This window comes from Lissotriton vulgaris, chromosome 10 (genome assembly GCF_964263255.1).
Source record: "Lissotriton vulgaris chromosome 10, aLisVul1.2, whole genome shotgun sequence".
In the NCBI taxonomy this organism is placed as follows: Eukaryota; Metazoa; Chordata; class Amphibia; order Caudata; family Salamandridae; genus Lissotriton; species Lissotriton vulgaris.
This window is the reverse complement of record NC_141698.1, coordinates 637,522,738-637,545,280: the sequence shown is the minus strand read 5'-3', so window position 1 is coordinate 637,545,280 and position 22,543 is coordinate 637,522,738. Positions and strand designations below refer to the sequence as shown.

The window sequence follows — 22,543 nt, the reverse complement described above, 5'->3', positions numbered from 1 at the left end:
GGTAAGTGTTGTTGGGTGTATGCAGGCACTAATTGAATTCCTAATAATATGCAAATAAATAAACCCAGACTAAAGTCTATTACAGTGTCACCTTATATGCTTACAGATTAACCTAGAGTGGCCACCTTGTGGTCAGGGTGGACAGTGAAAGAGCAGTATGAATTACATCGCAAGAGTAGGGAAATGGAAAACCTTTGTATGTTTTTTGGTTTAAGATGTCTTTTATTGATTTCCACAAAAGAACAAATGAGCCAGTGTGCTCCACAATCATTGGATAACAACCCGGCATGGTAGTATTGTGCAATTGGCAAAGGGAACAATAAACCTGAATACAAAACCCCCCTCTGATTCTGCCCCTCCCCCTCCCCTCTCCTCCTCCTCAAAGGGTGAACCCGCGCAATAGGGATAGTGGAGCCCAATATGTAGGCCCCAGAACAGCTAAGGATCAAGTGTGTCAGGAGTGGGCGCCAATGGGGGGTCTGTCAAACGTAATAATCTAAGGTTTTTATGGGACATGTGAGCTCTGTAAACTCAGATGTCAAAAGTGCTACAAGAGGGACCTAGAGTTCGTGGAAAGAGTCCCCTGGGTTAGTCAGGGAAAGAGAAATCTTTTCCATCCCCAGGATGAACCACAATTTGTGTAACCAGCCTAGTCGAGTGGGAAGTACAGTGGAGTCCCAGTGTGTTAGGACGTTCTGTACTGCTGCTCCTAAAGTCAGGGCCATTTGTTTGCATCTCCGAGAGTGGAGCGGGAAGTTGATGGCGTTTGGAAGGCTGAGAAGGATATAGGCTGGGAATCTCGGGATCTGTGTATCGAAGTGGGAGTCGATCTCGTCTAGTATTTGTGACCAATATGTCCCCAGGGAAGGGCAATTCCAGAGCAAGTGAGTAAGAGTACCCGGTGCGCCGCAGCCTCTTCAGCATAATGGGCTACGTGAGGGATTGCTCCTATGGAGTCGTACAGGCATCAAGTACCAGTAAGTGGCCAATTTGGTGGCCGTTTCAATGGACGCCACATTGCGAGCCGTGCGACGGGCCAGATGGTGAATGTCTTTCCATTCCTTCGAGGAGCGTTCCCTTCCCAGTTCACCCTCCCACCTCAATTGCCTGAGGTTTTCGCATTGTCTGGGGGGGGCCCTCATGAATTTGTACAGGTCTGAAGTCAGGCATGCATCACTGTACCTCGAGATTAACCACCTCTCAAACGGATTTAGTAACCGCTCCGCACCCTCCCGCACCCCCTCCTGCAGCACCCAATGTCTAATCTGGAAATAATGATATCGCTCCGTTTCGGGAAGCCCAAATCGGTGCGGAACTTCTCAAACTGGCAAAGGCCAGAAAGATCAAAGAAATGCTGGATGGATCGAGTAGCGTCCGTCGTCCAATGATGAAAATCTCTATAGTCAAGGCCAGGTGTAAAGTCTGGGTTCTTCACAATGGGCGTGATGGGGAACGGAAATGTTGTAAGGCCTCTAGCAGTCGCAGTCCTGTCCCAAGCTGCCATAATGGGCCGGGTCACCTCTGATAAATATAAACTGCGATGTCGACTCTGACGGTGAAGAAATGGGGCCCCCCCAAAGAGTGCGAGCCACAAGAGCTCTGTCCATGAATAACCAATGTTTCTCGGACTAAATCGAGACCATTCTACCAATGCCTGTAACTGAGCCACCCGCCAGTACACCAAAAAGTCTGGTATCCCTAGAGCTCCCTCCAACGTATCTCTGTAAGCGAGATTGCGGCGCATCCGAGCCCTTTGGTCCCACCAAATAAATCGCTCTATGTCCCTCTGCAGGGTTCGTAGGACCCTGGAGGGGGGCTTCAGCGGAAATGTGTGAAAGAGGTAAAGAATTTGAGGCAACAGCACCATCTTCACCGCGGCTATGCGTCCTAGCCATGAGAGGGAGTGAGGCCTTCATTGACGGAGTGAGGCTCATACTAGTTTCAAGAGGAGTGAGTAGTTTATTTGTGTGGTGAGAGAAACGGTGGGGGCCACCCGGAGGCCCAGATATGTGATGGCGTCCTGGACCCACTGAATCTGAAAGTCCCGCTGAAGGAGCACCAGCGTCTCCGGCTCTAGGGACAAGCTAAGAGCTTGCGACTTATGCACATTTATCTGAAAGCCAGATGCCAGGGCGAATTGAGCTAATTCGTCCAGGAAAGCCGGGAGGGATTCTCGAGGACGCTCCAAGGTCGCCACCACATCGTCGGCATAAAGACAAAGTTTGTGCTCAGACTCTCTAAAGAACACCCTTCGGATCGATGGGCTAGGGGCTCCATAAACAGGGCAAAAAGCAGCGGCGACAGCGGACAGCACCGCCTAGTCCCCCTACGTATTGGAAAGGCCGCTGATGCCACCCCATTCACCCGTACTGTCGCTGTAAGGTTCGCATAGCACTGGAAAATCCAGGCTGTGAAACGCTCTGGAAGGCCAAAATGAAGCAAGGTTGCTCAGAGATACGGTTAATGAACCCTGTCAAACGACTTCTCGGCGTCGACAGAAAGGATCATGCGTTCCGCCGGGAAGCGCTCGGAGCGATCCATCAGATGAAGAAGTCGTTTAGTATTATCCGCGCATTGTCGTCCAGGGACAAAACCTGATTGATCCGGATCTATCAGGCCGGGGAGGAATTTGGAAAGTCGGGTCGCTAAGATGCCGGTAAATATCTTTAAGTCCACGTTAAGAAGTGATATAGGACGGTACGAGCCACAGAAACAGTGATCCTTCCCAGGCTTAGGTATTACGGTTATTAAGGCTTCTAACATAGAGGAAGGGAAGGGAGAGGACTCTGTTGATCCTATGGAATTAAAAACACGTGTAAGAATAGGGGCCAGCTTTCCACAGTATTTCTTATAAAAACCTGAAGAGAACCCATCGAGGCTCGGAGATTTGCTATGCTTAAGACGGGCAATCGCAGAGATAACCTCCTCAACTCGGATGGGGGCTTCCAGTTCCACTGCGTGGGACGGTAGTAGTGAGGAGGTGGCCGCTCTCCGTAGATACCGAGATGGTTCAGTGTCAGGCAATACCTGAGCCAAGTATAATGATGCAAAAAATTGCTTAAAAGCTATGACAATCATCGCGTCTTCGCTGCATTCCCGCGCTCCAGAGTCCTGTATCACTGTCACCTTTTACGCTTGTCGCTGGGCACAGAGGCGATTTGCGAGGAGGCGCCCATATCGATCGCCCCCTACATAGAAGGCATGCTTAAGGCGTAAATCTGCATACTCCGCCCGATCAACATCTAACCCAGCGAGTTGTGCCCGAGCTGTCTTCAACTGTCACCAGACCCTCGGCACTCCCATTCGCTGGTGAATACGTTCCAGCTCTGCTACCTTAGCCATCAGGTGCGCACGCTTCTCTCTTCTGTCTTTATTGTCAGCTGAAGCGATGCCAATGAAAACCCCCCTACGGACCGCCTTTATCTCTTCCCAAAGGGTTGTCATAGAAACGTCTGGTGTGTCATTTAAAGCTAGGTAATCTGCCATGCTTCCCTCGATATGTCTCCCTAACGAAGGACGCTGGAGCATGGTCTCCCGCAGATGCCAAAAGCGTTGAGTAACATGCCTTGGGGGAAAGGACAGAGAGAGTCGCAGAGCGGAATGGTCAGACAATGGGTAGGGGAGAATCTCAACCACGCTAGCGCGCTATGTTAGCAGGTCAGAAGTAAAGAGGTAGTCAATGCGATTGTAAGTTTTGTGTGGGTGTGAGTACAACGTGTAAGCCCTAGTGTTAAGGTGTTTATGTATCCAAATGTCAGTGAGCCTGGCATCGTTCAAGAAGCGCTTTCCAGCATTGGACAAGGTCCCTGACTGACCCCATCACTGCCCTGATCGGTCCATGTCCCCGTCCAAGACCATGTTAAAGTCCCCTCCCAACAAGACTGTCCGGTCCGGCAAACCTGTGATGTTCTGAATGACCGTCTTAATGAAACCCTCCTGGCCACTATTGGGAACGTAAACTGAGGCCAGTACAAACGTGTACGTGTCTAAAGTAAATGTATAGGCGAGAAACCTCCCTTTGATTTCAGCCTGTTTGCAACCTACACGTCCTGGAAAACGGGAGGAAACTAAGCATGGGCGGAAAATCCGTTTCGCTCGCGGATTTTGCGGATTTTCGGTAAATTCGCAATCCGCGAGATTCGCGAATCTCCCGCAAAATCCGCAAATCCGCGAGCAGCGGATTTTGCTCGCACTGCTCGCACTGTTCGCGTGAGTTCGCGGCTTCCCAGTACAACTTCGCGCCCCGCGAATAAGTGCAAAATTGCAGAAATACGATCTTAGCAAAACTGAAACTACTTACCAGGTTCAAAAGTTCAGGCTCATCATTAGTAGCCATTTCCTGTAGTGCATCCTGAGGGGCCCCTCCAGAGTTCAGTTGCCAGTTGCAACTATTATGTGACCCTGCTCTGAACCTCAGAATAGTTACACATATGCCACAAAGGTCCTGAATTACAGCTAAGGGAGACAAGCAGGAGCCAGGCTGGAAGTTCAAATCCATTAATCAGCCCCTAATTCATTATTGTCAGTTGGGGCAGGGCAGGTGTTGTAACTAATTTTGCAACAATGAAAGCACTTAGCAAGTGCAAAAGATCACTAATCAGGAAGCACTAAGGAAGCAGGTGCCAGCTAAAAAAATATTCTGTGACACATTAATCAGCCCCAAATTAATTCAGGTCACTTGAGGCAGGGAAGGTGTGCTTGCGTTGCCACAATAATGTACACTGACTGGACAACCAGAGGGTGCTGTGATGAAACAGAGGGTGGCATGGGTGGGCCAGAGGGTGGCATGAGTAGTCAGAGAGTGGCAGTGGTGACAGAGAGTGGCAGTGGTGAAGAAGAGTGTCCCAAACAGGCTGGACACGTAGAAACAACAAGTTCGCGAAACTTGCGACCCGACAGGTAAGTTCGCAATTTACGAAAGTGTACAAAACCCTCGCGAACTGGCAGAAACCCGCGCAAACACAAAAAAAAAAAATCCGCAAATTCGCGAGAATTCGCGGATTTTGCGGATTGCGAGTTCGCAAATCCGCAAAATTCGCGAACGCGAGATTCGCAAAATTCGCCCATGCTTAGAGGAAACCAAGAGGGCAACCCCTGCAGTTTTAGAAGTAGCGGATGGGAACATTTGAATCGGAAATGCCCGTGATCGAAGATGGTGGGTATCGGCCGCGAGGAGGTGTGTCTCTTGAATTAAACATACATGGGCGTCAGAGCGCTCAAAGTAAGACAGCAATGCTTTTCGTTTGGTAGGGCTGTTAAGGTCTTTCACATTTCAGGACACAATGTGGATATCAGTGACTATGCGGGCGGGAATCTAAGGTTGCAGCAGCTAACAGCAGTCGTCTGAAGACTCTAGGACAAGTAAAGGGGCCTAGGAGGTGAGCTTGTACCAACAGCGGGGGAGGAGGAGAGAACCCCATAAAAAAAAGAAACATCATAAAAAAAATACCCCGAACTAACAAAACAAGAATAACTGTCATAAGTAGAGTTCACAAAAGTCCCAGGCGAAACGCCTGCGGTGAGACGTGAGATGGATAGCAGGAGTCCCCGCCGCTCCCTCCCAACCAGGATCCAGCCCAAACAGCTGGAGTGGTCCCACCGGAAAGCTGGACAAAAGAAGCAAAGGTGGGTGACATGCAAAAAGAAAAGTGCCCATATCAGTCAGCAGAAGTGAGGATGCAGTCCTCTGATAAAGATCGGAGAACCGCTGAGCGTTCCTTGGCCATATCCTCTGTGTTTGGGCGAGAGACCGGCAGTGAGCCCCCACTCTCGACCATCGGCCGTTGTCCTCTCATCGAGCGGGGCTGGCGTGCTTCTCAGAACTGTTGTGCGCTGCCCCCGGGATGCGCAAGAGAGAGGACGCTTCTTCCACAGAGAAGACTTGGCAAAGTTTACCTTCCCATTTGAAAATGAGCCGGAATGGGTGCCCCCAGGAGTATGCAACATCTTTAGAGCGAAGAAATGTGATGATAGGCCAGAAATCGCGACGTTTCTGAAGAGTAGAGGCAGCTAGGTCTTGGGAAGAGGAGCGGTTTGCATGAGCGGAATTCGATAGGATGCTTAGACCGTGCCTCGCGCAGAATGCGCTCCTTAAGCTTAAAATCATGAACACATGTCAAAATGTCAGGCGGCGGAGCCATCGCTGATCTCCTGAGGCCCACTCGGTGCGTGCGATCCAGACGGATCTCCAGGTCAGGGGGCCCTCCTAATATGTGGCGCAACAGGTCTATGATAAATGCCTCTATATAAGGAGCTTCCAATCCTTGCAGAACCGCACTTATCCGGATGTTGTTTCAACGAGAGCGGTTCTCCAGGTCTTCTGTGTGGGACTGAAAATCTAAATGTTGTTCACGTAGGCGGAGCACCTCCTGCTGAAGCTGAGACACCTCTTCGTCCCTGGCCGCCGTCTGGTTCTCCAAGTCATCTACACGTCCTCCACAAAGTCAATATCATTGCGCATCTCCTGGATCTCTGTCGTAAGGTCTCTTTTCATGGCGTGAAATTCCCTGGTCAGACCTGCAAAGAGCGACTCCAGGACGGTGCGCGTGACAGGTCCATCTACCTCCGTCGGGTCCTGCCGGACCACGGCCCCATCCACCCATGACATAGTGTCTGCTCCCCCAGGGCCAGATTTGAGAAATAAGTCTTTGACGGACCTGTCTTTCCGGTTTCTGGAGGTCGCCATGTAGAATGGCCAGGCAGCTGGCCGGAGATAAGGTAGCTCTAGTTGCGCCTATCCACAGCACCCAGCACTCCTTGGTGATGTTTCTAAACCAAGGCCGTGGGGAAAGCGCCCTCGCCACTAACCACATTCCAACGACCGATCTAGTCCCTTCGCTTTGGCTGCTAGCCCTGGCAACACAAGAAAGGCTCTCACAACAGTGGCGTCTCACATAATAAACCAGGGGCGGGATGGTCACTCAGCTAGAATCAATGTCTGTAGGCAAGGGCCTAGCTAAGCCCCCAGTCAGTCGCCAAGATCTCTGAAAAAAAGACTCCGGCTCCCGCAAAGAGTTTCCAGATGCCAGCTGCACCCTCTCTATCTGCGCTGCAGCCTCAATGTCTAGTAGAGCAGAAGGGGCACGTAGGGTGGGTCGAGCTGCCCCAGCCGCAGTGTCGCCGCCCGACAGTACTAGCTGCAAGGGTGATAGGCAAGCTGGTCCTCCGTGGAAATGCGGGGTCCACTGCGCAGCTGTCCCCGAACAGGCGTATCCTGAGTGTTGGCTCCGCCAGGTCCCGCTCACCTTCACAAGGTCACTCTAGGCCCGCCCTCGCTGTTCCCAATGGCTGTAGGCCAGCCCAGTCAAGTGGGCCTCGCAATGAGGTCGCCCGAGGCTCGCCGCTGTACCCAAGGATGGAAGGAGTAGTAAAGGGGTAGACCCTGAGAACTCCAGGACCGGGGTCCAAATGTCAATATGAAAGAGCAATGGTCCGAGTTCATATGCAACTCATGTACTGTATATAAACTGTGTCATATAGATCTGACACTCACCACATAATCATTTATCAATAATACATTCACATTGAAACAATAAATCATTTTTTGAGAATTTTTGAAAATTTTTCTTCCTATGCATTTATTGGTGCATAGTCGGTATTGACGCAATGATATTATTTGCGAGGTGTTGACTTATATCATGTACTGTGAAACACACAGAGGTACTTTAAATGCAATTATATAAGCATTACATTTAGGAGTGCTCTCAATAGAAAGGGAAGGGAAAGTGTGAGGGTTGTGAGGGACCGGGTAAAGGTGGTGTGACTGGTTTAGAACATCACGTTAAAATCCAAAACGCCTTTACAATCAGCATATCCAAGGTTCCAACATTGCATCAAACATAGGTTAAAACAATCAATTTCTTTGTATCCTATGGTGTGCTGGAGTGGCATAGTCTACGTTTCGACCCCCGAAGTACGCTAGAAGGGTGATTGCTGCCTCATGTTGGGGTCTTCATCAGGACAATGTGGAGTGAGAGCATTAAAAGACGGTAGACATCTGCGCCGTCTATAGGTTGGCCGAGTCGGGCTCCAAGAGAGTTTAGAGACTGTTCCTTACACGTGTTGATACATTCCTTCAGGCATAAGTCCTGCTGTTAACAATCCTTGCACGCGTTAGACGCTGTGCCTGTGATCCGACCGCTGGGGTTCAGGTTAGAATTTACAGTGTGTAAGTCACTAGCGGCTCTGTGAAATGAGAAAATATTGTAACAGAAGGGGAGACAGAGGAATTTGACTGCTGTGAGTTAGCAAAATATTATTACTGGAGGATGGTGGGTCTGCCAGTCACTCACGAATTTTAGGGAAAGACTGATCACTAAGAGTTGGACGGCTACAGAGTTAATAAAATATTGCAGAGGAAAACCAAGATTTGACAGTGTGCTGATTACTCAGTGCTATAATGAGACACAGTTGACACAATACTGGAGGGAACACAGAAAAATTAAGAAATAATTTTAATGAATTGCTGGAGAAGTGAGAGATCTTTCTTCATTTATATATCTGAGCACTCACTTTAAAGACTTGACTATAAATTTGCTGACAATTCTCATTCTCTCTCATGTGTGCACAATAATGGCAAACAAATGAACTTTGTACTGATGGCAAGGCAGAAAATTGTACTAAAGTAAATACTATACTTTCAGAAACCAGGACTATATTTACAATATTTATGAATATAGTGCATCATCAAACTTGTCTGTAATGCTTTCCTAATTTCGGTCTGTAGGAATTAACACTGGTTCACTGAGTTGGACATGCACCGATAACTGATCAATCTCCCTTTGGCAATTCATTATTTCAATATTAGAAGCGTACTTTTTCTGATTATGACACTGGAATACATGAATTTGAATTACATTACCTGGAGTTAAGAGGATAACTGATGTGACTATTAGGGAACAGATAACCAAAATAACCAGCAAGGCGATTGCAATTCCTTTCCAATTCCGTTGGGGAGGGTTGCTCCCCACCAGCTCCTGAAATACAACCAGAGAGAATGTCGATTACGATCAGTGTCACTTACCAGAGCTGCATTTTCAAAGACATAAACACAAAAGACATTTATCGATATGCAGAATGGCACCATGCAAAATATAGTCTGACCAAATACCATGCCACCACTAGAGAGCACACTAACCTACATCACATTATGAAACCAGCAGCCTTGTAGGAAAGTGTTTAAGTCCATCACCCTTCTCAGGGTTTTTTGGTGGCACTAGAAACCTAGAGAGCTTTTTTATTTTGTTGCCTGTAGCTGTTCAAGCTATAGCTAAAACATCTCCCTTATTGAACCCCAATATTTCTGTCATAAATGAGCTGATAAATTAGATCTCCCTGTTGACTTGTGGCACAGTTTTGTGGTTAGCAGCCTATAACCTCGACAAAAACTACTGTTGGCAATGATTACACATCTGCAATACCCAATGACCTAATACTCTTATCTTGGGAAGCTCTGGCATTGTTTTGTTCTATGGAAATACTTTGTAGGCTATTCATTTTTAGTGTGCACACTAAATACATTTTGGAAGCACAGTTATGAGATTGAAATGCTTGCAACAAAAAGTTTGAGAGAAAGTGCCCCTTTTGCATGGTCACTTTACATTTTATAGACTGATGCTGCTGGTTTTTCAACTCTGCGCACTGAGCCACTGCTCTCCGGTCCCTAATGTATGAGTGCTGACCCTTAAAACTGGACATAATTTGCTAACTCCTAATTGTTAGATTTAATTTTCCAGGTTGGCAAAGTATCTGGTGTAGATAGTACACCCATGGCATGGGAAGTTAAATGTCACCTGTGGACTGCAGCACTTATTGTGCCATCCGCTAGTGTGACAACAAAAACTTCCATTTAATATTAGGCCATCCCTCCGTAGGCCCTGCTGCACACAAGGTAGGGTGCCTAGAATTTAAAAGTGGGGTTTGTAGAAATTTAATATGACCATGTGACAAGCCCCCAAAAACAATTTTGACTGTGGAAGTTTCTGGTTGTCCTAAGAGGAAAACTGGTTTATATATTAATTTAGCTAACTTAGGTTTGGGACAAACTAGAGAAGTGGTTCAACCACTATATGTGACATGTATTACTCTTTGGGCCTGCAATAGGACAGGAGAAGTCTGAACCTGCATTTTCAGACCTTTGTAGAGACCTGAAGGTCTGGACTTGCTCCCACTTGTTCACTTGTTCACAGGACTAAGAAGAGTCTCCAAGGGTACGTTCACTGACCTCCTGTGTGGCTACATGGTGGCCTTTTTTCTGATGTGGCCAGCTGGACATGTAGCAACAGGAACTGAACTAGTCCCTGGTAGTAGCCTCTTCTGAAGTGATTCCAGCTCCCTACATGCTATCCCTGAGGTGCTAGGAAACCAGGAGGAGCTTCTTCAGAAATTCTGTGAAGTTGGGACTTGGAAACTATTTGGATTTCCAGGACCTTCTCAGCATCAGCAGGACCTTGTGTCAAAGGTGTCTGACTTTGATGCAAGTTTTTCACATACAGCTTCTGGCATGCTTCGTTTGTGGATTTTGAGCACCTTAAAAAAAAAAGAGTCCTAAAGTAGAATTCTTGCTGGGCAAGGGCGTGAAAAATATCTGCTTCACACAGGGACTTCGTCAGCCACCGAATAAAAATTTTCCCCACTCTGAGCATTTCCCACCAAAACCAGTTGCTTCAGCAGGTCTTCAAGCAGCGGCTATCCAGCTCTGAGAAGACATTGGTGGATACAGCCTACAATCTAGCCTACAATCTAGGACCTCCAGAAGATTTCAACTTCCAATTCACAGATCAAGTCAGAACATAAAATCTTTGATTAGGGACAAACCCTCTTGGTGTATCTGATCTGCAATCAACTACGGTTAGCTTGAATTTGCACCTAGTTCCAGGTCAACCGCAAACAGTAACTACTGATTCACTTTTTCTAGGCTCTCTTTGCTTTAAATTAAACAATACATAATATCTCCAGTTCCCCTAATTAGATTTTTGCCTTTTTATTGCGTTTCCCATTTTTTTTTATTTGGAGTGGGATTTAATTGAATTGTGCTTTTGACTTTTTAACTGTTTCTATACTTCGGAATTCCTTACAAATTTTCTGTAAATTAAGCCTGTCTGCTCTGTGCCACAGCTAACAAGGGTTGGGCTCAGGTTTAAATTATTGAAATCTTGGCCTGGATCGAACAGGTTAGTGACTTTATTACTGGTGTTGAATTACCATTCATACCAATTAATACATCAATTTCTTACAATATCTGTTTCATATGAATCTGTAACCATGTGAACCATCATATTTAGCTTTTCCCACAAATACTGACTTAACTTTATGTTATGGCTGTCTTTTTGCCAGCTCTCTGGAGAAGGAGAATGATGGAGAGTGACTCCAGCCTATCACCCTCATAGCATAGGGATTAGGCCGATAGACAGGGGCCCTGTCTTACAGATATAAGGGCATTTTCGTGCCATTTCCCTTAGAGTAAGGCTTATGAATTTAAGTGAGGGGTTAGATATATAAGTATTAGTCATGATTTACTCATTTGCTAACATGCCGATCTGTTTCTCATGGAGCTATGTATATTATGGGCTCCGTAGGCCTTAAGCGAGACAGACTCCATTTTGCTTTCTGCCTGGTAGCTCGAGAAGGCTTTCTAGGTTAAAAGTGATGTTTTACTTTCAAGCTGTTGTTCACTTGGAGAGAACCGGTTCAGGCTGACCCTTATCGAAGGAATGTATTTTTCTCCACTCCGAAGACACAACTTCAGGCCGGCCGGCTGGGAAAGTGTCCTTGGTACGGGGAGGTACAAGAATTTGGTGGGCGGCAGGTTACTGGCCGTGAATTTCCATGAAGGAACGGGCTTTGATATTAGCGAAGGTGTTAGTCTTTCAGTCAGTTAGTCCGTAGGCGGCATCTAGCCGTTAGCATCTCTGCCATTATTCACTTTCATGGTGGACAAGTCGCCATCTTTGAAGTCGGAGAAAGATTTAAGACCGAAACTCTCTGAAGATAGACTGAACGAGAAGTGGCGCGGAGCGCACTAACCCAGAGAGAGAGAGAGAGACGGTAGTTAATTAACAGCAAGGTTCCGAGGTCCTGAGGGAGAGCAGACGAGTTTGAGCCTATCAGTGCAGACGTGTACCTGTGACGGCTGAGGGTGACTGCAAGGCGAGCCAGGACCCAGAGACGAGACAGGAGCCTAGATGACTGCCGAGTCCCGATTTCCCATTAACCAGGTGAAGTCCGACCGATTCTTATAGTGCGTGCACCCTAATCTTTCTCTTTTATTTCTTGTGCAAATGTAATGCTGCCTAGTAATGTGATTTATGTTTATGGTTAATAAATGCCCTAATTCATATAGAATTATCGTGTACCTGGTGCTTGTTTTCAATCTTGGTAAATTATGCTCCTAGTTGAGCACTGTTTAGACGAACGGATGAGAAATCCCGATCAGACGAATAGTTATCAAATAAAGAGGGAGTGAGTGGACCTTTGATGTTATGAGTACGGAGTACATTATACAATCTGAATCCATATCCAAAGTTATTATTTTAGTTTTATCCTAAGTAGACTGTTGAGATATCATCCCAATAATGTTTCATAGGAATGTGGTCGTCGTTGATATGCGGCGTTAATGAGAGCGGCGGGAGGGACACCGCCGTGTAAAGCCACCGGATTGTGGTATAAAACTAAATGAGAGCGACAGGAGGGACACTGTCGTGTAGGTTTCGCAGGATCGCGAACGATTTGGAAAAGGGAGCATTGGGTTCTGCAGGCCCGTGTGTAGACACGCCGGATTGTGTGTCAGATCTGCCCTGGGGTAGAACGGTCTGGGTCAGAGTGACCGCGAGGCCAACCGATGTGAATAAGATATTGTAGAAAATCCATATATGTATATTGTTATTCCCCATTCTTAGGTGCAATCTGTATATTTATCTGTATAGCTACTTATTGTGAATACGATCTAAGAAGGGAAGGTGAGTACGTTTTGGCTGGGTCACAGGGGCCCCTGGGGGCTGATCCCATCTAGACAGAAAATCCAGCCATTACATCTGGCGTCACGAACTGTTTACGAAGCCTGTGTGCATTGTTTTGTTTTGATCTCGTTGGTTTGCGCTCGGCTTGTACGTATAACATTTTGTTTATAATTGTGTATATAATTTTTTGTGTGTTAATATGTTTCCGAAAAAATCTCCGTCGGTTTTTAAATTACCGATTCAGATTCCCGGCTGGGAGTCTACGCCTTATGAGGCTTTAGCCCGTGAGTGGGCTGATTCTACTGGTTTGAGTGAAAATTGGTCTTCATGCTTGGAGCAGGCGGAGCCTGCCGATGTGATTTCATGCTTACAGAAAGCGCCAATAATGAAAGGTGATGAGCTTCCTATTTTAGGACGCAGAGGGTGGATTATTCTTAATGCATACAGAATATTGCATGAGAAGTTTGTTCAACTACAGAAACAATTTAAAGATACGGAAGGACAGTGTGTTGAGTTGCAAAATGCGCATACTCTTTTGCGTTGTCAAAATAAACTGCTTGCCGATAAACTTGAAACATATCAGACCATTGCCGAAAGAGCTGCGGTCCGTATTGCACGATATAAATACAAACATCGTCGTGGGCGCGTGTCGTCCCGCAAAGTGCGTATGATTGTAGCTAAAGCTGGAATGGATTGGAACCCCGATGAATGGGACGGTAATATCTGGGATTCTCATACTTCTGACTCCTCGGCAGAGGAGGGTGATAAGCGCGAGTCTTCTCGCTCCGGACGTGATTGTAAATCTGCTTCATGCATTGATTTGACTCCCGATTCTGACTGTGCTCGTTCTTCCCGTGCGGATGACGTAGCTTGCCCTGATTGTTCTGTTAAATCTAAGATGCGGGCTTCCACGGAAGCTCTTCCCGCAGTTTCTGCTCACCCAATCTTTCGACGGAAATTACAACAAGCCCCTGGTAATCCGGGTGGTATCCCTCTTGACTGTATTGAAGATTTTACTCAGCAGGAGATTAGTGACATCCTGCAACGATTTAAACAACGGCCTGGTGAGGCCTTGCTTACCTGGATGGTGCGTCTTTATGAGCTTGGCGCTTCCGGTATTATGCTTGATGCTGTTGATTGCTTACGATTTTGCTCTTTGAGTTCTGATTCTACTATTCAGGACCATTTTCGGAATTTTAATGGTAATGTCCAAACTTCTTTGCTCCAGCTTGCGTCTGATGGCTGTAATCATAAATATCCAACAGAGTCTGATTGGCCCTCTGATGAAAAACCGTGGTACACTCTGCGCGATGCGTCGCAACGTTTAAAGGAAGAAGTCATGAAAACGTGTATCTTCCTTAGTACTGCTGACAGGTTATTGGATGGTTTGTTAACATCTTCCGTGCGTAACCGCATTATACGTACTTCTCCTGTTGCTTACAAGCAGGTCATGATGACATTATTGATTAACCAAACTGGCAATCCTTTGTCTGCTGTGCTTGAGTCTGTTCGTCAGCTTGGTGAGCTGGGTGAATGGTTTAAACCTGAAAGACAATCCCGACCTGAGGGTCGTACTGGAGGGGACTATAAGTTCTCTAGACGTGACATGTTTCTTGCTCTCATTGCTGATGGTGTGAAAAGGGAAGAGATCGATGGTGAACCTAATAATATCCTATGGGATATGTTCCGTAAGCGTGGTTTGGATCGGAAGGAAGGTGCCCGTCGTGTGCGAAAGAATGATTATGATCGTGGTTCGGATGACAGTGGTGATGAGAGACGACGTGTGAATTTTGATCGCCGTGATGATCGGCGCCAAGAACGTGGTGATTCCCCCCGTCGTAGTGATGGGAGGGGGAGAGAGGATGATCGTGAAAGGGGAAGAGATGATTGTGGTTCTAACAGACGTAGAGATGCAAGGAGTTTTTCCCCTGATGTACGAAGGAGGGAGGATCGTAACAGACTCTCTGACCGTAACTCACAACTTTTTGAACCTGACACTAATCCGTTTCGTACTGGAGACGGATATGAACAAGAAATTCTGATACCGAAGAAAACCGAAAACATCTACCCTGATCTGTCTTGGTTGACGGAACGCAGGAAAAATGACTAGGAAATAGGTCAAGCTCCGGTACGCAGGTGGGCCCACAGAGATTACAGACCATATGTAGATATTGAGATTTTTTGGAAACATCGTAATATCCAAAGGGCCCGAGCGTTAGTTGATACTGGGGCGGAGGCCACTTTAATTCATGGTAAATCAAGGAAATTTCATGGACAGTCTTTTACAATTACCGGCCTGGGTGGTAAAGAAACACCCGCAGTTCAAACTGCACTTGAGATTAAAATTGGTAGGATTCCTCGTAGAGAATACTCTGTGTTGGTTGTGCCACTCTTGGAATACATTATTGGAATTGACATTTTGAAAGGTATGACTTTGCATTTGGATGATGGTTATTATCAGTTTGGTACTAGACAGTACATTTCGACCAGACCCGTACGGGTTGGCCGTTTACGCATGCCACCTATTAAGATCCCTTTAGCGACGAAAGTGATTTCTCAAAAACAATATCGCATCCCTGGTGGTCATGAAGAAATTACTGCTACGATTCAGGATTTGGTTGACGCAGGAGTCATTACTCCGGTCACATCTGCTTGGAATAATCCTGTTTGGCCAGTGCGCAAAAGTGACAACTCTTGGCGCATGACTGTTGATTATCGAGAATTGAACAAACATACACCTAAATTGACTGTGGCAGTGCCTGACATTGTTACATTGATTGAGAGAATTCAAAAGCATCCTGGTACATGGTATGCTTCTATCGATATTGCTAATGCATTCTTTTCGATTCCAATTGCCCCCGAATGCCAAGAACAATTCAGTTTTACATGGAATGGACGTCAAATGACGTTCCGGAGTCTTCCTCAAGGCTATGTACATAGCCCTACAATCTGTCACCGGCTGGTGGCGGAACATTTATCTGAAGTGCCTACGATTCCACAAGTTCAGATTTGTCATTATATTGACGACATTTTGATTCAAGGTGAAACGCAAGACCAGGTACAGTCCCATTTAGATCAAATCATTGACTGTTTGCGAGCAAAAGGTTGGGAAATCAATCCTGACAAATTACAAACTCCATCCCAAGCTGTAAAATTTTTAGGAATTAACTGGCATGAGGGTCACAGAGAGGTGATCCCACAAGTTAAACGTAAGATACTTGATTTTGCTGTTCCCAGAAATAGGAAAGAGGCGCAATCCTTCATTGGGTTGTTTGGATTTTGGCGTCAACATATTCCACATTTGAGTCAAATCTTGGCTCCACTGTATCGAGTCACTCGTAAAAAGAATGCGTTTGAGTGGGGTGTACCTCAACAGACTGCTTTTGATTTGGCTAAAGATGCTATTCAGTATGCTTTGGATTTGTGGCCTGTGAGTGACGGTGATGTTGACTTGAATGTGTCTGTGGAAGGTCTGTATGCCAATTGGAGTTTATGGCAAAAGCAGGGCAGACAAAAATTACCATTAGGTTTTTGGACCAAAAAGTTGCCAGAGGCTGGTGAGCGTTACTCACCTTTTGAAAAACAGTTGCTTGCTTGTTATTGGGCTCTGGTGGATACCGAGCAATTGACTTTAGGCCATGCTGTGATTTTGAGGCCTGAGATTCCCATCATGCAGTGGGTTTTGAGTTCACCGAAGTCCCATCGAATTGGACATGCTCAGGAGGCTAGTGTGATTAAATGGAAATGGTACATTCAGGACAGGGCACGTGTGGGTCCGAAAGGTGTGGCGGTTTTACATGAGCGAGTGGCGCAGGCGCCCTCCAATGAAGCTGAGAGTGAGCGTTCGGTTCCCGTAGTGCAGGAGTCTCCCGTGAAGTGGGGTAAATCATTTGATGATCTGTCCGCGGAGGATAGAAAACATGTGTGGTTTACGGATGGTTCTGCGAAGTTCATCGGTGACAAGAGACATTGGAAAGCTGTCTCCTATAATCCAATCACTCAGAAGTTATTGAGCACAACTGGAGATGGTAAGAGTAGTCAATATGCTGAACTTTATGCGATTTACCAAGTTTTGAAACAGGAGTTACCAGGTACATGTCATATTTTCACTGATTCTTGGTCCACTGCAAATGGACTAGCGGTGTGGCTGCCAACATGGCATTCTCATAATTGGGAATTGCATTCAAAAGAGTTATGGGGTAAAGAATTGTGGCAAGAAATTTGGGAATTGCTTCCGCACAGTACTGTAACAATCTTTCACGTGGATGCTCATACTCCAATAGATTCCCTTGACAAATTTTTCCATAACATTGCAGATGAACAGTCTAAAATTTCTGAGGCAGTGGTTGACATGCAAGATTCTGATTTGGCGGGATTGGCGAAATGGGCCCATCAGAAAGCAGGACATTTTGGAGAAAAAGCCACTAACAGGTGGGCTGCTGATAGAGGAATTCATATTCCCTTTTCTTTAATTAAAGATGCCATTCTACATTGTCCCATTTGCCAGCATTCTAGAAAGAAAGAGGTGCCTCAAATTGTTCGAGGTCACTTACATCGAGGTAAATTGCCCGCCCAAATTTGGCAGATTGATTATATTGGTCCGCTCCCTATGAGCAGAAATTGTCAATACATTTGTACAGTGGTTGATACCTACAGTGGCCTTTTGGTCGCTTTCCCTTGCAAGAATGCTACCCAAGTGAACACGATTAAAACCCTGGAACTGATTATTCTATATTATGGTGTCCCATTCCAAATTCAATCAGACAATGCATCCCACTTTCGTGGAAGATTGGTGCAGGAATTCTGTATGGAAAACAATATCGACTGGGTATTTCACATTCCATATTATCCACAAGCTTCAGGACTGATTGAGAGAATGAATGGTTTGTTGAAAGAACAGTTGCGCAAGTTGACTGATGACCGTTACAGCCAGTGGAGAGATGTCTTACTTCAAGCCTTGTTAATACTGAATAATCGTCCTTTGTTGCATGCTGAATCTCCTTTGATGCGTTTGTTTCCTCCACATGTTGATGCGAAACCTAATTCTGTTGCTACCACTGTTACTTATTGGGAAATTACCCCCGGTGCTTTGGCTCCATGTAGAGCAACCCCAGGTTCCGCAGGCCTCGACCTGCATGCTTTAAATGATGCACACTTCCCAGGAAAGGATCGAATCATTGTTGAAACTGGCATAGGTGTCTCTATACCTGCCGGTAGTTTTGGATTAATTGCCCCTAGATCTGGCCTGGCCCTGAAAGGTGTTCAAGTCCTTGGTGGTGTGATCGACAGTGATTATCAGGGAGAGATTAAGGTTCTCTTGCTTAATAGCAGTGAGATGGATTTGTTTATCAAAAAGTCTGACCGTGTTGCTCAGCTATTGATTATGCCTGTCTTCAGTGGTGAGATCAAAAAAGGCTCTGCCCCAACGTTGCTAACTGTGCGTGGACAAAAAGGCTTCGGATCATCTGATCTTCCTGGAGCTAAAATATGGGTGCAATCGCCTAAAAATCCTCCTGAACAGGCTGATATTATTGCGACCGGTCATGACAACACCGTTTTGGTGATGAAGCCAGGGAAAGATGGCTGGGAAGCTGTCCCAGCTGACAAATGTTATTTACGAGAATGATTAAGGCCTGTGTTTGTATTCTTTCAGATCATTCTTTGGACTGCTGCTGCAGGATGTGTCGTCGTTGGACTCCTTTTGGCTTGCTACGCCGGGAGAGGAGAGCATCTACCGACGCCGAGTGATGGGATAACAAGAGCCACGCGATCCGCGTGGCAGAAGTCCTCCAATTTTTGGATCACACTCGCGAAGCGAGTGACGAACTCTCCGCATTTTTGCCTTACGCCCATGAAATCCGTTACTGACATTTTATCAACCTGTTTGGTTGCTGTCCCTGCATCTACTGATACACTTCGTCATGTATTTAATATATCCAATGCCCGACCTAATGTCATTTTGGGCGACTTCTTGGCCCATGAATATTGTCCCTCATGTACTCTTCTTCCAGACCAGGATGTCCTTATTAATTCCAGAATCACTACTTTTAATATTACCCCTGGTGACCTTTGTTTTATGATGACCTGCAATCCTAAAGCCATCTCTGAATGTTTGCGGTTGAAACTCCAAGCCGCTACTACTTTTTCATTTCACCAGCGTTTGTTATGTATGAAAAGACTTCCTAATTCATGTTTTTCAGTGAAGAACAATATGACTTGCAAAAGTTTAGTTGTTGCCACTAGCCATTATCGTTCAATGTTGTTACCGGCTGGATGGCTCTTTTCATGCGGGAATTCATCTTGGCCCTATATTCCTGCGAATATTTCTGGTGGCCCGTGTGCCATCACTAGATTAAGTTTGCTAATGTTTTCTTCACATCCTCCTTCACATTCCCGTATTGTTCGAGATTCCATGTCATTGCATGAAGATTGTGATTCCTCTGTTCATCTTTATTCCAGATCAGAATATCTTGGTTTAGCTTTTTCTATTATTGGTGTTCCTGCATTGGCCGTTTATAATGCCAAAACAATCGGCAAGATGGCCTGCTGGATGGTCAAATCGATCAACCAAACTTCTACTGTTCTGTCCGATTTATTATTAGATTCCCAAGGTGAACGTAGAGCTATTTTGCAGAATCGTGCCGCTATCGATTATTTGTTGCTGAAACACGGACATGAATGCTCTGAATTTGAAGGTCTGTGCTGTTTTAATTTATCTGATCATTCTAAAGATATCCAATCCCATATTAATAAACTCCACGACTTGACTGCAGAAATTAGAGAACACATAGATCAGGGTTTCTTTGACTGGCTTTTTAATTGGCTCCCTGACATGCATTTTTTGCGACAAATTTTGGGAGGGGTTATTATTATTGTCTGCATCCTTATAGCGATTTGCTGTTTTATTCAGTGTATCCCTTCCCTGCTACAATTTTTTAGACTTACGAAGAATCGTAGATCAGTTAGTTTTGTTTCATATTATTCGTCTACTGACGTTAGTTCCATTTAGTTATTGGTAAATAGACTGGAGTCAAGGGGTGTAATGTTATGGCTGTCTTTTTGCCAGCTCTCTGGAGAAGGAGAATGATGGAGAGTGACTCCAGCCTATCACCCTCATAGCATAGGGATTAGGCCGATAGACAGGGGCCCTGTCTTACAGATATAAGGGCATTTTCGTGCCATTTCCCTTAGAGTAAGGCTTATGAATTTAAGTGAGGGGTTAGATATATAAGTATTAGTCATGATTTACTCATTTGCTAACATGCCGATCTGTTTCTCATGGAGCTATGTATATTATGGGCTCCGTAGGCCTTAAGCGAGACAGACTCCATTTTGCTTTCTGCCTGGTAGCTCGAGAAGGCTTTCTAGGTTAAAAGTGATGTTTTACTTTCAAGCTGTTGTTCACTTGGAGAGAACCGGTTCAGGCTGACCCTTATCGAAGGAATGTATTTTTCTCCACTCCGAAGACACAACTTCAGGCCGGCCGGCTGGGAAAGTGTCCTTGGTACGGGGAGGTACAAGAATTTGGTGGGCGGCAGGTTACTGGCCGTGAATTTCCATGAAGGAACGGGCTTTGATATTAGCGAAGGTGTTAGTCTTTCAGTCAGTTAGTCCGTAGGCGGCATCTAGCCGTTAGCATCTCTGCCATTATTCACTTTCATGGTGGACAAGTCGCCATCTTTGAAGTCGGAGAAAGATTTAAGACCGAAACTCTCTGAAGATAGACTGAACGAGAAGTGGCGCGGAGCGCACTAACCCAGAGAGAGAGAGAGAGACGGTAGTTAATTAACAGCAAGGTTCCGAGGTCCTGAGGGAGAGCAGACGAGTTTGAGCCTATCAGTGCAGACGTGTACCTGTGACGGCTGAGGGTGACTGCAAGGCGAGCCAGGACCCAGAGACGAGACAGGAGCCTAGATGACTGCCGAGTCCCGATTTCCCATTAACCAGGTGAAGTCCGACCGATTCTTATAGTGCGTGCACCCTAATCTTTCTCTTTTATTTCTTGTGCAAATGTAATGCTGCCTAGTAATGTGATTTATGTTTATGGTTAATAAATGCCCTAATTCATATAGAATTATCGTGTACCTGGTGCTTGTTTTCAATCTTGGTAAATTATGCTCCTAGTTGAGCACTGTTTAGACGAACGGATGAGAAATCCCGATCAGACGAATAGTTATCAAATAAAGAGGGAGTGAGTGGACCTTTGATGTTATGAGTACGGAGTACATTATACAATCTGAATCCATATCCAAAGTTATTATTTTAGTTTTATCCTAAGTAGACTGTTGAGATATCATCCCAATAATGTTTCATAGGAATGTGGTCGTCGTTGATATGCGGCGTTAATGAGAGCGGCGGGAGGGACACCGCCGTGTAAAGCCACCGGATTGTGGTATAAAACTAAATGAGAGCGACAGGAGGGACACTGTCGTGTAGGTTTCGCAGGATCGCGAACGATTTGGAAAAGGGAGCATTGGGTTCTGCAGGCCCGTGTGTAGACACGCCGGATTGTGTGTCAGATCTGCCCTGGGGTAGAACGGTCTGGGTCAGAGTGACCGCGAGGCCAACCGATGTGAATAAGATATTGTAGAAAATCCATATATGTATATTGTTATTCCCCATTCTTAGGTGCAATCTGTATATTTATCTGTATAGCTACTTATTGTGAATACGATCTAAGAAGGGAAGGTGAGTACGTTTTGGCTGGGTCACAGGGGCCCCTGGGGGCTGATCCCATCTAGACAGAAAATCCAGCCATTACACTTTACCAACAACACTTTTCAGGCTGCTAACGTCAACATGCCTGCTGGCATGTGTTTACTATATATAAAAACGGACCCACCCAAAGTTAAAAAGCACCAAATATGGCCGTATCATAGCTAAACTGACACTGATTGCCATTTCCTGGTCACCAACTGACTCAATTTACTAGTTTTTGTGTTCTCTGGCCAGCCGACTGGTGGTAGACCTGCCTTACACAAACTGCTGGCCTTTTCTCACTTTTCCTGATCCACCCCAACTCTACTGATCTCTCTTGCCAATGTGAAAACAGTATCACATTTTAGGGGTGCTCTGTTTGATTTATAAGGAGTCGGCACATCAAAAGTACCTACTGCAGCATTCAGTCTAGCTGTACCAGGCCAGCCACATGCAGCCCCATGAGTGTCACATTCTAAGGGAGGAGGACAATAGGTGAAGTGGTTGCCCTATTAGTCCTTGAATGGATGACTGCTGATTGGCATACTGTCAGGGTCTCTTCTGGAATATCTTAGTTCTCAGTATTTTTTTATTTTTTATTTTTTTATTTTTAGGTTTTTCTAAAGCGCGTAGTCACCCAACGGGTATCCCAGCGCTGAACCTCGTGCTCCCAAGGGATGAAGGACGTGAGTGATGTGTCCGGTGGCGGCTCACCTATAAGGCAGATCACTGAATGCCCCAGGTGACCTGCTTTCAATATTAATTAACCCCTTGCAAACTGTTAATTACACCTGCAAAATATGCTAAATGTCATGTTATAGGAAAGTTGTGAAACACTGAATATTTTCACAGTTACGAAATTTCGCAAACTTTTTTCCCCTCAGGACAAT

The 22,543-nt window shown here is 45.8% G+C and overlaps 1 protein-coding gene across 4 annotated transcripts in view; it reads right to left on the bottom strand.

Annotated features, from left to right (window-relative positions):
• DPP6 (dipeptidyl peptidase like 6) overlaps positions 1–22,543 on the bottom strand; it is a 2,152,278-nt gene that overhangs the window by 1,143,090 nt on the left and 986,645 nt on the right. For all 4 annotated transcript variants that reach the window (XM_086941474.1, XM_086941473.1, XM_086941476.1 and 1 more), the window contains exon 2: positions 8,861–8,975. In XM_086941474.1, the coding sequence (XP_086797600.1) occupies positions 8,861–8,975 (115 nt within the window). The remainder of the gene's footprint in view (positions 1–8,860; positions 8,976–22,543) is intronic.